Source organism: Hypomesus transpacificus, unplaced genomic scaffold, assembly GCF_021917145.1.
Source record: "Hypomesus transpacificus isolate Combined female unplaced genomic scaffold, fHypTra1 scaffold_27, whole genome shotgun sequence".
NCBI lineage: Eukaryota > Metazoa > Chordata > Actinopteri > Osmeriformes > Osmeridae > Hypomesus > Hypomesus transpacificus.
The window spans coordinates 1,199,753-1,215,589 of record NW_025813796.1 but is presented as its reverse complement, the minus strand read 5'-3'; the positions used below and the strand labels follow the sequence as shown (position 1 = coordinate 1,215,589).

Below are 15,837 nucleotides of genomic sequence, written 5' to 3'. Positions count from 1 at the left end.
CTAACGTTTTTTCACTTGATAGATTCGCATGTGTAAGTGTGCTGAGCACGGCTTTCAAGTGCAGCCTGTGCTTGTTTTTTATACATATCACATAAGGTCTTCTGTAAAGTCATTGCAATTTCACGAACGATCTTATGATCACATTTAGGATGGCGTCCAATTGAAATGTTATGAATGACGCCCCTGGAGAGATGAGGAGGTGTCCTCTCTGGAGAAACCTTTTCAATTAGCCTGATCTTCTCAGGCCTGCTCAGGCACTCTGTGTGATTGGGTTGCGATGACAAAAGCACTGCTGGGCACTTCTGCCAGAGATATTCTCCACTGAAATCCACTCAAGCTCTAATCCATCACTGTAACTCTGTACAGATTACACTCTGAGCTAATATTCTGTAACAAGAGCGAAGAAAGAGTTGGTTTAATCACAGATTAGTTGAGTATATATAAACAGACAGACTTAGACCAACCTCAGGTGGATTGTCTGCTGCCTCAGGTTGGACATAATTTTTTCCGGGCTGAACGCATTCAAGGGAGTATTGAACAAATGCACACATAACCACTCTGTCGAGGAGAATCTCTGGATCGTTTGGGTAAGGGGTAAAGGGAGGACCAGCGCAGGGGCTTCTGGGAGTTGGAGTTCCCTATCCGCCCCTCCATCTGCACCATGGGAGAGAAGGAGTCCAGCCCCCCGGTGTGTGTCCAGATCATGTCCATGATCGGCCTGGTGTGCTTCGGCCTCTTGTGCATCGTCAAGGGGGTGTCCTATGGCTTCTTCAACTGGTGGTACATCCTGGGCGGGGCGTGTCTCGTGGCTGCTGCCTTCGCCTCCTTCCGCGTCTACGAGGTGTGTGTCGTCATGGCCCAGAGGGAAATTGTGGAGGGACAGCCCTGTGGTCCAGGACCCTGAGGAGGACAGCTTCATGCGGGAGGCGACATTCACACACACGTGAGTCATTTAGCAGACGCTCTTATCCAGAGGGACTTACAGTGAGTACAGGGACATTCTCCCCCCGAGGCAAGTAGGGTGAGGTGCCTCGCCCAAGGACACAACGTCATTTGGCGCGGCTGGGAATCAGACCGGCGACTTTCTAGTTAATAGCCCGATTCCCGAACCGCTCAGCCATCTGACTCTGCTTCCATCTGACCCCGCCCCCCCCCCTCAGGCAGAGCCACCAGGAGACTGGGCTTTGACCAACAATGAAACTGTGACACAGTGATTTCCCCCCCCAAAAAACTGTTGGGGGAGCGTTTGGCATGTGTTTTTCTTTCCAGCTCACCGTTATGTGAAACGTATCCTAGAACGATGACAGCTATATTTTCTTTGTCTTTTTAATTTCAGAGTAGATACTCACAAACGGATACTCCTAGTATGGCTGTTGATTGTACTGTGGATAATGTTGAATCTTAACCTGCATTTAGAGTGGCATCAGGCTGCATCTACTGTACACACAATGTGAAACAATCACAAGCACTACTCATTAAAAAATTATTTTACAAAAAACTTTTATTCGTTTACAGGTACACCTTTTTAGTATTGGTTTGATACATTTCTGAAGAGTATTTACAGTTGACAGGTACTATAAAAGGCAGTGAAAGCAATTCTGAGATACTGTAACAGCAACAACCAATCACGACATTAGTATCACCAACCAATCACAACACAGTATCACCAAACACCAATTTTTATGTACAGCAATGTGAAAAATACGGTGCTCTTTTCTGCACTTAAGTTGGAGTACACAATATGTGCAACATGCCAGTCCACGAATCCCTTTGTGAAGGATTGCTCAAACCACGTATGTGATAGCCACAACTTGCTGTCCTAGCCCTCCAGCACAGCTCCCCCGATCATCCAGCTTCCTCAGCGGAGCAGTCGATCCCAGCATAGGTGAACTTCTCATACAGAGTGGTGTTGACATACATCTACAGACAGGGCACAGGCAGAACAGAACAGCGTTAAGGATCCTGTGCTGTAAACGATTTGGATTCGGACCGAGGAACGAAACGGCGAAGGTGGATGTCTTGCCTTTCTCTCCTCCAGCATCCTGTTGAGCGAGACCAGGATCTGGGCAAAGGAGGGCCTCTCGTAGGGCTTCTCCTTCCAGCACTGCCTCATCAGGTCGTACCTGCAGAGGCGTGCCACAGGTTAGATGAAGGGATGGAGGATGGACAGCATTGTGGTCAGAGTCAGGTTTATTTACTGGTTTTGCTGTGGTCAGGGCATCCAACGACTGCTCCCGCCGAGACAAATAATGATCTACTATTATTGTTATTATTTAATTCACATAATAGTATCCACTAATGCATAACCTTGTTTACTGTCTGCATATGCAGTGATTGAAATGGGTGGAGGCTAATGGGGGGGGAAACCATTCACAATGTTTTTTGTTGGTCAGTAGGGATTGATCGAATTTTCAGGAGTGAATATCAGGTAGGCTTATATTCAGTTATTGTTCAATATGTTCAACTTCCAAACATAATGTTTCATAACATTAAAAAGTGAAAAAGAAATCAATAAGAGTCTTCTTAATTTGTACTGATAAAAATTTAAGGGACACCCCAAAGTCATGTTGAACACTATGCATATCCATACACGTATCTGCACTGTATCCCTATTCTCATTTGATCGACACCTCGACCGGCAGAGACAGAACGGAGGCAGCAGACTGTGTTAGTACATCCGTGAATGTCTGTGAAAACGTACACTTCATCGTCACAGTTAAGAGGTTTCTCCAGCCGGTAGCTCTGAGGGAGTTTCTCATACAGTTCAGCACAGGTCAGTCCACAGTATGGAGTACCTCCTGCATTGGGTCAAACAGACACTGGCATGGGTTTACAAGATCAACGCTTTTCTTTACCAATCATAATCAACCTGTGGAAGTGTAACAGTGTAGTTGATGTCATTCAACACAGACCTAAACTGACAATCTCCCAGAGCAGTACACCAAATGACCACCTGGGGGATAAAGACAGAGGAATTGCATTTCGTCTCAAATGAAAATATTACAGATGATATTGTGCATGTTGATGTGAGAAGGATCTAATCGGGTTAATAGACTGTAGAGGAAAGAGTCAATGCTCACACATCACTGTTGGTGGTGTAAACGCTGTAGTTTAGTGATTCTATTGCCATCCATCTGACTGGCAATCTGCCCTGTGGAGAGCACATATTAAAGAAAAACATCAGTCAAGTCTGAAATAATACTGAGCCACAACTCTGATTCACACAGTCAAGTCGAAAGCCGGTCTCGCTTCCAATGGCTTCCTACAATAACATTCAGTAGGCTACATTCCCAGACTCACGCCAACTCACCATGGTCTTCTTCACGTACACCTCCTGTCCCCTGGAAAGACCAAAATCTGCTATTTTGGCCGCAAGATGTTCTCCAACAAGTATGTTTCTGGCAGCAAGATCTCTGTGAATGAACTGAAAAGAAAGAAAGAAAGAAAGAAAGAGAGCATGAAAGAAAGACAAGATGTATATCTTTGATCAGCTCATCAACAGTTTGTGACACACACACACACACACACACATCTACTGTACACACCTGTTTCTGGCTTAGGTAGTCCATGCCCCGGGCCACGTCTGCAGCAAAGTGCAGCAGCTGCTGGGAGGAGAGCGTCGAGGCGGTGCTGTTAGCAATGGCGAAGGCGGGGTCCGTCTCCAGAACGCGGCTCTTCCTCAGGAAGTCTAGCAGGTTGCCGTGGGGGGCATATTCTATCGCCAGGTAGAGGTAGCCTAGAGGAACGGCACAGAACGATAGGTTAAAACTAAGACGTCAGCAGGGGAACTGAACGTTTTTGCAGCACAGTTTATCACGAACCAATGTTTGAAAGTCACTGTACCTCTGTGTTCACAAGCTCCTAGTAGGTTGATGATGTTGGGATGGTTGCCAAGTTTACACAGCACTTCGAGCTCTCCGGCAAAGTCTCTGTGATCATCTTTGGAGGCGTACTCTGAAAGACACACAAATCAGTGTCACAAATACTTGTTTACAGTTGTACAGTGCACACTTAATACTAATGTAAATACGAAGTCAAGACAATTTAGTGAATAGCAGGACCAAAACATATTTTCATGCAAAGACCTCCAAGGTCCCGACAGTGAAATGACCTGTTAAAATGAAACGAATACAAATTCAGGTCTCTGAAATGCAGTCTCGGAAAACCCTTTCAACTCCCCTCGAGCAGCGAATCCTTTTTCTACTTCAAAGAGTTTGATCGACTTTTCACCTTTCATCCGTTTGATGGCGGCATCCATCCTCAGGCCGTCCTTCTTGATGCGAGCTTTGAGCACCTGACCAAAGTTGCCCTCTCCGATGACGTCCTGGAACTTGATATCGCTCCACTCCAGCGCCGGGTAGGCCAGGGTCGGTTCCGGGTTCTTTGGCTTCTTCGGCAGGTTTAAAGAACCGGAACTTAACTGGACCACCGGTTCCTCTCTCTACATCGGAAAAAGAAACGTCTGAAAGCTGACAGCTTTGGTCCGTCGCTTCGATCGACATGTCAGTGGAAAGCCAACTCACCACGATGTTCTGGAAAGCCTGCACCATCCTCCTTTGAAAGGTGGCCCTCTTGAGCTGCAGGACGATGCAGAAGGCGAGCAGTATGGTGATGCAGGTCATCCCCGCTGATCCCAGGATGGCAAAGAAAAGCATGCTGCCCTCACCGCCAAACCCACTCAGTCCTAAGACGGAGGGAGAGAAAGGAGGAGGGAGAAGCGACTGAATGTTTGGGTTGTGAAATATCACTTTACTCCGGTCGTCAGTTGTCACGTGACATTAAGGAAATGGACAGTGCCAAGTAGGGGGTAGAAAGGGATTTTAAGGTTCATTGATGCGTAGCGCCAGCTCTCTGCGGCCAAGATTGTGAAACTTGAGGCGGTGGGTGGTGCAACCAAATAGTTGCGGTAGCTTACGAGAGTTCTCCCGCAGCGTCAGGGTCTTGATGGAAATCTGAGGCTTCTCTAAACTCTCTCCCATGTTGTTCCTGGACCAGACCTCCACCAGGTAGGGGGTATCTGGTCTCAACCCCCTCAGCTGGAACTGTGTGGCCTGGGGCTGGATTTGGGCCTGGAGTTGGGCCTGGAACTGAGACTGTTCCGGGTCCTGCTGCAAGGTTAGCTCAGCCAGCTGGCTGTAATCTGCTAGTGCCGTGTCCTGGAACCTTATCAGCACCTACGGAATCACAATGGAGACAGAGTGAGCCTCAAGTGGTTCATTGACCATATCACTTTTACCCCGTCCAGTCGTTGTGTGGGATTCATCTGGGAATGCTTAAACCTTGGAGATGGAGTTTCCTTCAGCCAGAGCCCAGGTGACGATGGCAGATGTGTCGCTGATGTTGCAGCCCATGATGTTGGACGGGGCCGGTGGCAACTCTGGACCGAGCGAGGGGGGGGGGGGGACAAGGTCTTAGCGGCAAGTTCGATGGTTTGAACGGTTTCACACTCAACAGTAAGCAGGACTGGTCATTAGCAAAACATCTGGGAGACTCTGGGAGACTCCTTTCTCCCGGATGGTCTCGTACCGTTGCTGAGGGTCCACGCTGTGACAGGGAGGCTATGCCGGCCCACAGACATCGACATCACCCTCACTCGACACTCGTATTTGTGTTTGGGCCTCAGGTCAGTCAGCTCCACGTTCGTGGAGTTGGCCGGGAGGTGGTACGTCTTGATGTTCCCTGGCTCGGACATCTGGACACACTTGACCAGGTAAGTCCAGTCTTCCTTCGAGGGCCCCTCCACCGCGTCCCAGGAGAGGTTGAGCGAAGTCTGACTTCTGGGGACCAGCTTGACCCCTGTCGGGAGAGGCAGATCTGGAGGGAGAGGAGGGGAGGGGAGGGAGGGAGGGAGGGAGGGAGGGAGGGAGGGAGGGAGGGAGGGAGGGAGGGAGGGAGGGAGGGAGGGAGGGAGGGAGGGAGGGAGGGAGGGAGGGAGGGAGGGAGGGAGGGAGGGAGGGGGGGGGAGGGAGGGAGGGAGGAAATCATAGGAACGTCAGCAACCTCCAGTGGGCTGCTTGATTTAGTGAGGAGGCCCAGCCAGGCCGAGTTCTTCTCTTTGTTCTCAGGTCAGGATCTTAAAGCCGATCAGGTTTCCGCACGGATGTATGTATCCATTGGGAAAGCCGGGATCAGAGGAAACTCTGTCCTGTCTGGGATGACCCTTACCAAGCATCTGGGTGGAGAAGTTGGCCTCAGGCCCTGGGAAGCCTGTTCCTCCATTGCCGTGACGACTCAACTGGACAAACGTGGTGTACTGGGTCATGGGGGTCAGGTTCTCTATTTTCACAACTGGACCAATCACTGATGGAGACACGAATAGGAACAACCAAAGGCCCAAACAAAGACATGCACAGAGAAACCAACTGTTAATAGACCCTTGGGAAAAAATAAAAGTCACGCTACATAGTTTGTCTTACATGTACATGTTCTACAGGATTCAGTGGTACAACGTTTAGTCATGAAATGTTCTGCGATGAAAACAATTAACACTTCGAAAGATTTCTGGAAACAATTAAATTAGCTTGCAATGCACAAAAACACTCCATGAGGAAATGACATCATGTTAATTGCTCAGTATAGTCATCAGAATAACTTTCGAAAAAAACATTTACTGAAGACCACAGGAATGTGACCTTGATTCTTGAAACATTGACACTTTGAAAAATCGGGGAAATCGTCTTATACAGTATGACCAGAGGTTCGTTCGAAGGGAATCTGAGGTTTTCCAGAGACACGCAAGTACCTTGAACTGTCTCCCATGAGGATGCATTGACTTGCTTGTAGAGAACTTTGACAGCAGTCACGGGTCCATCCCCAGTAAAAGGTTCCTTGTTGACCAGCATGGTGAGATGATACGGTCCACTCCCATTCAACATGGGGGGGTTCTGCGGCTTGGGAGGCACTGGGAGACAGAAAAAAAGGAAAAGACAGAGAGACGGAGAAAAAAGAAAAACGCATTTCCAGTTACAGAACATTCTAGACAAAGTCTAAACTATGTTTGGGCCTAGAATAGACGAGAATAGAATAGACCCCGGCCCACCTAGAACTTTCCTTGTGGATTTGTCGAGATTTACCTTTTACATGAATCATGAATTCCTTCTCTGCCTGTCCGGCCTGAGTTTTCACCTGGCAGATCCATCTTCCAGTGTCACGCACTGTGATCTTGTCCACCTTAAAACTGGAGGTGGTCTGGACATCCCCAGTGTCTGTGTCAATCGGCTGTGAAAACCAAACCCATATTTCCATTCAAAAACCGAGGCATTTTCAAAACACCCTTTAATAAGCACAATGGGTAGCTCACACCATCCGACTTTAGCATGACTTACAATTATGATGGTTTTGTCCGGTTTCAGAAGATGGATCTCCCCATGCAAAGGCACTGGCTGACCTGTAGCCGTACAGTTGGCTATGTACTCAATCCCAGAATTCAGCTCAGTGCTCATCGAGTGGCCGACCACAACAGGCGGCTTGTCTGTCGACAAGACCAGGTCAGTTCAGCAATACACGTGGACAGCCACTAGAGTCGCGTGGCGCTCGCAAAATCGAAGGCTCGCGGGGCTTTACCTTTTCGTTCGCAGCGTGCGCCGTGTCGCCCCGGGCACAGGCAGCCCCGGAAGCGGTCGCACTTGCCCTTCTCCCCACACTCGCACCTGAGCTTGCAGCCAGCACCGTAGTACTGTGGTGGACAAGCTGCAAAACACGTTCACGTATTCGTTACCGTGACCTGGAAACACACCGTTGAGCTCATTGTGCCTTGCACGAGCAGGTCATAGGGAAAACTGTACCTTCACTGCAGTTGAATCCTCTCCAGCCAGTGGCGCAAGAACAACCATATGGGTCTCTTTGGCAGAACACCATGGAGCGACAGTAACCGTCTCGACACCACTCTTTGCACGTCCTCCCAAACTTGCCCTCGCCGCAAACTGTAAAACGCGACAGTTCGATCGGCGTTATTGCACAAGAGAAACACCACCAAAGCCCCAGCCGCTGTATCACGACACACGCAAACAGAAACACCGACTGGACGAAGAGTCGGATTCCAGTGGCTCCCATTCGTGACAAAGATACGACGTGAGATTCAATCGATTGTCGCGTGGAAAATGTACCGGATTCACAAGTCCGCCCCATGAAGCCCGGTGGACAGATGCATTCTCCTGTGTCATCGTGACAGACACCTCCATTGGAGCACTCAGGACAGCGGTGCTCACAGACTGGGCCCCAGAACCCTGCTTTGCATTCTGGGATAAAAAAAAATACAGAAAATAGATGGGTTTTCGCAAACCTATGATAATACTCTTTAACTTAATTTGCCCGTTCTGGCCTTCATTGTGATGAGTCTGTTGAGATCACCAGGATCTCAGTAAAGAGGGAGGTACTAACTTCGGACTATCAGCCTGGTGATGGCTGAGGTGGATTTGGCTCCAGCGATGGATCTTGCCGTGTAGAGCCCAGCGTTACTGGTGGTCACCCCTAACACAGGGTACTGGAGGAGGTCGGAGATCTCGTCCTTAGGCACCGAGTGGATGAATGACCCTGTGAAACACACACACACCCACCCAACCTGTCACATGACACACTCGTGTAGAGACACCATGTTATCATAGACCAATTTCGAGTTACAACTTTCACTTCGGTTTCAGTGTTTTTACAGTGACCCTGTCATGGAAGAAGAAATCACGAGGAATGCGAAGCGGGTGACGGCGCCGCCGTATACCGTTCTTGTAGATGACGGCGTCCTCGGCAAAAACCTTCCTGCGGACGAACGAGATGTTGACGTTGTCTTCGACGCTGACCGTGATGGTCAGAGACTCTGGGAGGAATGTGGCTAAGAGGGGAAGAAAAACAACCAGGCAGTCAGTGGTCTGCAGAGAAGAGCCAGCCCTGCCCACACACACGCTCAAAAACGCGCACGCACACACACACTGTACACGCACACGCACACACAATGGTTCATGATTTCCTGTTAGATTTGGAGTCGGCGCTGTGTAATGTCCTTTAGACACAATAATGAGTGGAACCCCTATGCCACAGTTTCACTCCGGGAGAGAGGCATGGGCAAACAAACACTTTGGACAGGAAGTCAAAGCGAATTTCACGCCCCTCCATTTGCCCACAGTCCGTCTGACAGACTTTGTTAGTGGTTCATGAAGGAGTTGAAAAACCAGGGCCGCCTGGCAACGTTGATTGTCTGAGTGGGTTACGGTCAAAGACCACACATCATATTTTGATATACTTTTTAAGACCCCACGTGCCATTGCTCGAGGGGGAAGTACAATCAGGGTTCATTTCTGCCCATGTCAGAATGTTACTGCTGTCAAAACCATGCTTCGACGCAAAAAGCCACGCAACGATCAGAGAAATACACATGCTGTATGCGTTACCTTCATTCAACATCTTGTACGTGTAAATTTTCCCCCGGTCTACATTTCGGGCTCGGCAGTAAAATTCTCCAAAGATGTCACTGCGCGTTCTCCAGGTGATCATGGAGGCGGCGTGATAGGCTGTATCCCGAGTGACAGGCATGATCTGGGGGTGTGTGAGGGGGAAGTCCCGCCCCATGCCCAGCGTGGTCCTGGGGGTCCAGTCACTGCTGACGCAGTGGAGGGAGGAGTCTGCTGATGTCACCAGAGGGTCAGGGTTCACCAGGGTTAGGTCTGCCAGGTTCACGGTGTGACCTGCGAGAACCCCGGGTGACGCACGCACAGACGCACGCACAGACAGTGACACACACACACAAACACACAGTGACACACACACACAAACACACAGTGACACATGCACACACACACACAAACAAACAGACAGTGACACACACACACAGAACAGACAGTGATACACAGACACACAGCACGCAGATAAAGTGAGAGAGACAGAGGGGAAGAGAAGGAAAAGAAGGGGCCGGAAAAAACAGACATTGGGAAAAGCTCGTTGATTATCAGACAATTATCTTTTCGTGCATTTCTACAGTCAAATTACATGCATATATGTAGTGTGTTCACTTCTCAACAGTGTAGAGTGGCTGCAACCTTATCTACAATATATCCACAAAACAAATCACGCTACTGAAACCTCTAATCGACAGCATCTGCTATTCCCAGTTTGTGTTCATCCCAGTGTGATGGCTTGACAAGGAGTCACGTCACATTCACAGAGCCCATGTCCATGTCTTCATGCTCTGTGTTAATACAGTGTATTGTTTCCCCACCATGCCACTACGACTGTGCAGTGTTTAGTCTGACTGTCACATTATCTCATGCAAACCAAAAAAACACAAGACAGAGAGCCTCGACCATCCCCGCAAAAGCAGCAGGCCCTCCATACCAAACCCCCATCAACACAAGAGCAATGCATTTCCAAGCTCGATACTTCAAACAACCCTTGATTCGAAGATTCGCGAATGAAAGTACAGCAGACTGTGGCCCTCCGAAAGGTTCCTGGTTGCTTTCCCCTCTTCTGGCGAGCGTGAGGGATGTGTGTGTCAGATGAGCGCCGGACAGTTCCCGCGCCTCTCCCTCTCCCTCTTCAGGGCTGTTGTCCAGGGGGGTCGAGACGCGCCGCGTAGCACAGCAGTGACCTCAGCTCGCAGGCCGCTACGGCTACGCCGTGCCAGATCTCTTCCATATGTCTACTGTGGCCACCCCCCAGCCCGAACCTCTAGACCTCGGCAGTTATAAATCACTGACAGCTTAGATAAGACACACAGTCAGCATGTCGGTCTGGCCTCAGAACAGTTTTGGTCCCTGGACATGGAATGTCTTTAAAAGGGTGTGGTGAAGTCCAAAACTCATCAAAATGTAAGTTCACAATGTGCAACACCCTGGTATACTTACTCACCCCATGGTGGTTTCAACTGGACTGATCCCTTTTTGACTGACAGAAGCAAGGTCAAGCATCCCATTAGGTCAGTACCTCGACGTTGCATGCAGCATATTGTGTTTCACAAGCTTAAATGAATCTCATATGCGCAGAGCCTGCATGTTTGGCCAACAGATTGATTCTTCTATCGGGTTCTGAAGTAGCCAAGGGGCAAATTGGCTATAAGTCAATTGAATTCCGACAGGCAAGGTCTGTGAAATTAACTTTGATCAAATAAACATTCCGCTGATTCCACTTCATGTAGAGAATAAATCTGTGTACGGGTGTTGGGGAGGAGCAGGGTGTTCAACAAGGAGGAACCAACATACTGAACATATTAGGCATGAGGATACTGTACAGCTGGTGATAGTTGATGAGATGCCATTCACACACACACACACACACACACACACACACACCACAAACCAACAACCCCCCCCACGGATGAATCTCAGCTATGTATCTCACTTGAGAGGGGCTGGTAGACAGCGCAGAAAACAACCCAAATGATGCAGAGAGTTGAACAACAGGGGCTTTACACGGAAAAAAACTCCTTGATTTACTTGAAGGAGTATTTTAAATACTTCACACAAGAGAGATAAACGATCATTGGAATGCCCCATATAAACCTCTTGACATGCAGCTATGTTATTGTGAACGTTTTCACATGTCCAGCCAAGTGATTGCATAACATTATTATCTTCAGGTTGCCAGTGGGAAGCCTCGCCCCTCTATTGTTGAGGTAAGAATAGTACTGACAATACAGGGAGTGACTTTATAAAGGGAAGTCACTCAGCATCCCCCCCCTAAAATGTAACAAAGAAAAATATTGTTTGTTTCCAAGTATCTTATGCGCATCCCCCCCCCCCCCCAAAAAAAGCAGTACCGCACAAAATGACTTCAAGAGGCCAGACAGTAGAAGCAGTTTTCTGACTATTTGAAACGCGAGTTTACATTGATATCTTGATTTGTTCCTTTTAGGTTGACCTTATGTTTACATATGTTTTATGTTCTATGAATGACTCAATTTCAAAAGGGTTACGCACATTTTTGCTGCGTCCAACTGAAGCACAAAAAGATCGAGGTTTGAAGTGTGTGCAGTCAGCATTTTCTACTGCATAACAGCAAACAGTAACTGGTCTTGGCCACTAGCCTACATACAGACTAATTGTATTACAGAGACAGAGAAATGAAGCCTGGAAAAATACTACGTGTCACAGCAGTGAGATGACACCACTGCTTACGGGCCTGTCGAGTCAACAGTTCATGTCCCTCTCCAGAGAACCGTCACACCAGACCACTATCGCCATACAGTCCAATAAAACAAATGTGTGTTTGTGAAGTCACTTGGTCATGTAATGTCCATGTCAGGGAATTATGATGCTATTTAAAGGCAATGCAATCTGGTGGGGAATTCAACTGGTTTGTTGGATCAACATTGCTGGATGATCTCTGAGCATGTACTTTACATGACAGTGTTTTTCTTTTCAGCTGTTTGTTTCATGAGACTAAGATCTGTTCTCAGATTGGGCTGTATTTGTTTCATTTAAGTTCAAGGCAAAGATCTCATTAACAGTCACAGGTGGCCTGGTTCAATATCCAAACCTTGTTGGCATACCCCTAGACAGCAAGAATGACCCCCCCAAAATATTGATTACATTTTTTTTACAGCCTTTCCTCCAAGTCCGTTTACTGTAAATTGAAGTTAAAGATGAACAACTGTTAAGTTGTTGAGATTTTAAACTGGAGCTTTGAGATGGTTTCAGCCCAGCCCCATCGGTCAGCTTTTGTGCACTGTGTATTCGATTTGTTTTAATTTTTTTGGACATTCACTGAAAATTCAGATGACTGTGCCTTTAAAGACTCAATAGACCTGTCCGGGTGATAGATTGAGCCTGGCCTTATCTGAGAAGGAAGCCATAAAATACCTCAATTGATTTGTGTGGCTGTGACGCTTAAAAACATTGAGTATTGTTTTCCAAAAACAGATGAAAGTGAGAAGCAACTTTTATGCAGAGGAAACTGAAATGGGTTAGAGTGACACTTGAACAACATGTTCTTTCTAGAGGTCTTGGTGGTTCCCTAAGGGTTTCTGGTGGAGGAGTTTCTGGGGGGAGGGGGGGGGGGAAGACTAAGTGGGGTCGAGATGTAACTCTTCCACCAGAGCAAGGTCCTGTCTCAGCTGAGAACTTCCAGACAGCACCATGTGGTTTGAAGTTTAGTGACTTGTTACGTTAAATAAATCTGACTGAGGTAAAAGAGCACAGATGCTTCAAAAAAACAGACCCAAAACATGAAAGTACTAGATAGAAATATCTTAATGCTGTACGTATTTTGTAAAGATAGCCACAGTAAAGCGCTGAGTCTTTGAAGTATGAACTTTTTTTGATGTACAAATGTCTGATGCTTGATAATGTCTGGCATGTTTTGACTTCATCTTTAGCTATTTTTGTGGAGTCGGCAACATCAACAGGGAGGTAATGAGCTGACCTGTGTGAGGGGAATGTGGGTGTGTACCGCCATGAGGACCAAACTGCTGGAGGTACCAACCCATATCAAAATCATTTCTCTTTTGCTTTTCACTAATGAATGATTCTAATAGCAATCGTGTCCCCCATTCAGTCTGAACAATAGCAACTACGGTGATATTCAACAGGTTCCATTATATTGTTTATGAAGTGTATGTGCTTTTATTCACTAGTTAAACCATAATTTGATACATAACTATACCGAAGATATTTCTACTGGTGTCTACATGTCACAACATTTTTGGCAATCTGTTTCTAATCTAGCAGAGAGCCACATTCACATATATTTGTCACTAGGAGGACATACTCGTGTACAGAAATTCACTTGGAGTTGTTTTTTGTGTTGGAATTGTGGAATTATGTTGGAATTGTGTGCCGTTAATTGATTTTCAGAGTATTGAAAGCAAACACATCATCATGCCCAGAAACCGAAAAAAATACACCAGCTTCACATTAACGTAAATTCACAAACTTCCAACCAAAATCACACAACTATAGTATAAAAGATAAACAACATTCTTTCAGTTCCACAGCTCCTCCTGCCAATACTGATATGACAGTTCAGGACTAAGAAGGATACATGACCAAAGCCTTAGTAGACTCAATCCAATGGATCAGGTCTAGTCCTCATGGTACTGCTCGAGAGACAAATCAACAAATCCCTACCTGGAGTGAACCAGTACACCAGGCCCAAGGAGAGCGCCAGGAGACCCCTCATGGTCCCCCAGCTCCAGGCTGGCAGACAGGCCAGTTCGTACATCCACAGAGCGCCTCCGAGCAGAGGGGAACACAGGAGAGAGAGAGACCCTAACTCCGGAGGGTGTCAGAGAAGCATACCAAGGCACATCTTTCCACACACAGGTCCAAACTGCTAATGCTCTCCCTCCCTTTCTTTCCCCTTCCCTATCCTTCCTTTCCCTGCCTTCGACCTCCCCCCCTCCCCCGCCCTCTCCCTAGACCCTTCAGCCCCCCCCCCGTCCTCTCTCTCTCTCCCTCTCTCTCTCCCTCTCTCTCTCTGTGCTGTCCAGGCATAGGGAGTAGGAGTTCCTCTTCCTGTTTCCTGTCCATGTGAGGATGGGAAAGGCCTAACCAGAACAATGTCGGACATTAACTACACCCTCTATAAGCACTACAGGGAGGACCCCCCCCTCCCTCCAGACAGAACTTGAAGAAGACGCCTTTCAAATTAAGCAGTGTCCTTCATAGATCAAAAGGCATCTGATAATGGGATTCACACACTTGACCTAACTACTTATATACACGACTTCATTCCACTTGACTATAGCGCTAGAACAGACCAGCCTATGGGGATGTTAGTCTTTCATAACTTTATATGCTTTAGGCATTACTTCCTTGTGTGTTTTCTGAAATTAAGTTTCATTATAATGTACTCAGTGTGGTTTACAAATGGCTATTGAACTATACCTTCATGTTGGACTTGGTTATTTGACCAGCAAACTGTCCATGCAGTCCTCCCTTCCCTCCTCAACATTGAAGATATGTACTGAACTCGTTAAACTATTTGATTTATTCCTCCTGGTGTATGGAGCATTTTGACGTGTGCCAACTGTGTAACTAAGATTATTACTTTGCTTTCCTCCCACTGGAGTTTTCAAATCTGAAGTTGGGTTTGAAGATCTCTAAACTCCCTCCATGTTACGGGGTGCCGGGGGCCAATTCCAAATGAGCTGGCTTCACGAAGGAAGTACTAAATACTGCGAGACCACGGCATTTAAATCACAAACAATTAATGGAGGAAATCAGAATTAAACAGGGAGCTTAAGGAGGACAACTGGCTGATGGAACTAGGAAGAAGGAAGCTAAACTCAGCACGTTCTTATGACTTAAGGGACCCCGATCGCGTCGATGTGGGATTCCGAAAATTCCCAATATGTAAATCACACAGCGTCCAACTCGGGAAAACAGGTGTGCATGTGTGAGTCGGGCGTTCTGGGAGGGCTGGTGGGGCTAAACTGTGAAGACACAGCTATGCTGTGATGCACAACATATTTCGCAAACGCGGATCCTCTGGGAGCGAGCAACAGGTTTTACGGAGCAGTGATGTCATGGCCTGGAGCGAGCCAGGAAAAGGCTCCCGCTGCATCTCGCTCCTGCGGTGGCGGCCAAGCGGGTCTCAGGTGGCTCCTTCACATACCTGCAAGGTCCGTTCCAACCCAGTAACTCAATTATACGTGCGTAGGGGGTATGAGTGAAGAAAACGTTGCGAAGCAGACTGCATTCTGTCCTTCATTGACTCCAAATCTGAAACATCACACTACGCAAATATACTCAGGAGCGAGTGAATGTGAAGCGCACCTCCTACAGTCCCTTTCGCTTTGGAATCATCTAACTGTCTACATACCGTAAAGTAGAGAGTAACCAGACGGAGCCCGGATTATGGACGTGGTGTTACTATGTGGGAAAATGCTCTGATAGTCGCGGACCTTTGACTTGG

At 47.5% G+C, this 15,837-nt stretch overlaps 1 protein-coding gene across 1 annotated transcript; it reads right to left on the bottom strand.

Annotated features, from left to right (window-relative positions):
• Positions 1 to 1,483: 1,483 nt before the first annotated feature.
• On the bottom strand, positions 1,484 to 14,297 carry tek (TEK tyrosine kinase, endothelial). The gene is made up of 24 exons (XM_047014944.1): positions 14,049 to 14,297; positions 9,381 to 9,674; positions 8,714 to 8,824; positions 8,380 to 8,532; positions 8,106 to 8,237; positions 7,785 to 7,922; positions 7,564 to 7,689; positions 7,326 to 7,471; positions 7,074 to 7,218; positions 6,743 to 6,901; positions 6,166 to 6,300; positions 5,527 to 5,814; positions 5,280 to 5,377; positions 4,916 to 5,174; positions 4,524 to 4,684; positions 4,231 to 4,441; positions 3,844 to 3,954; positions 3,546 to 3,736; positions 3,311 to 3,424; positions 3,081 to 3,151; positions 2,913 to 2,953; positions 2,702 to 2,798; positions 2,024 to 2,123; positions 1,484 to 1,920 (listed from the first exon to the last, which is right to left on the bottom strand). The coding sequence occupies exons 1-24, from the start codon at positions 14,140 to 14,142 to the stop codon at positions 1,846 to 1,848; spliced, it is 3,450 nt and encodes a 1,149-aa protein (XP_046870900.1). The 5' UTR covers positions 14,143 to 14,297; the 3' UTR covers positions 1,484 to 1,845.
• Between the last annotated feature and the right edge of the window lie 1,540 nt (positions 14,298 to 15,837).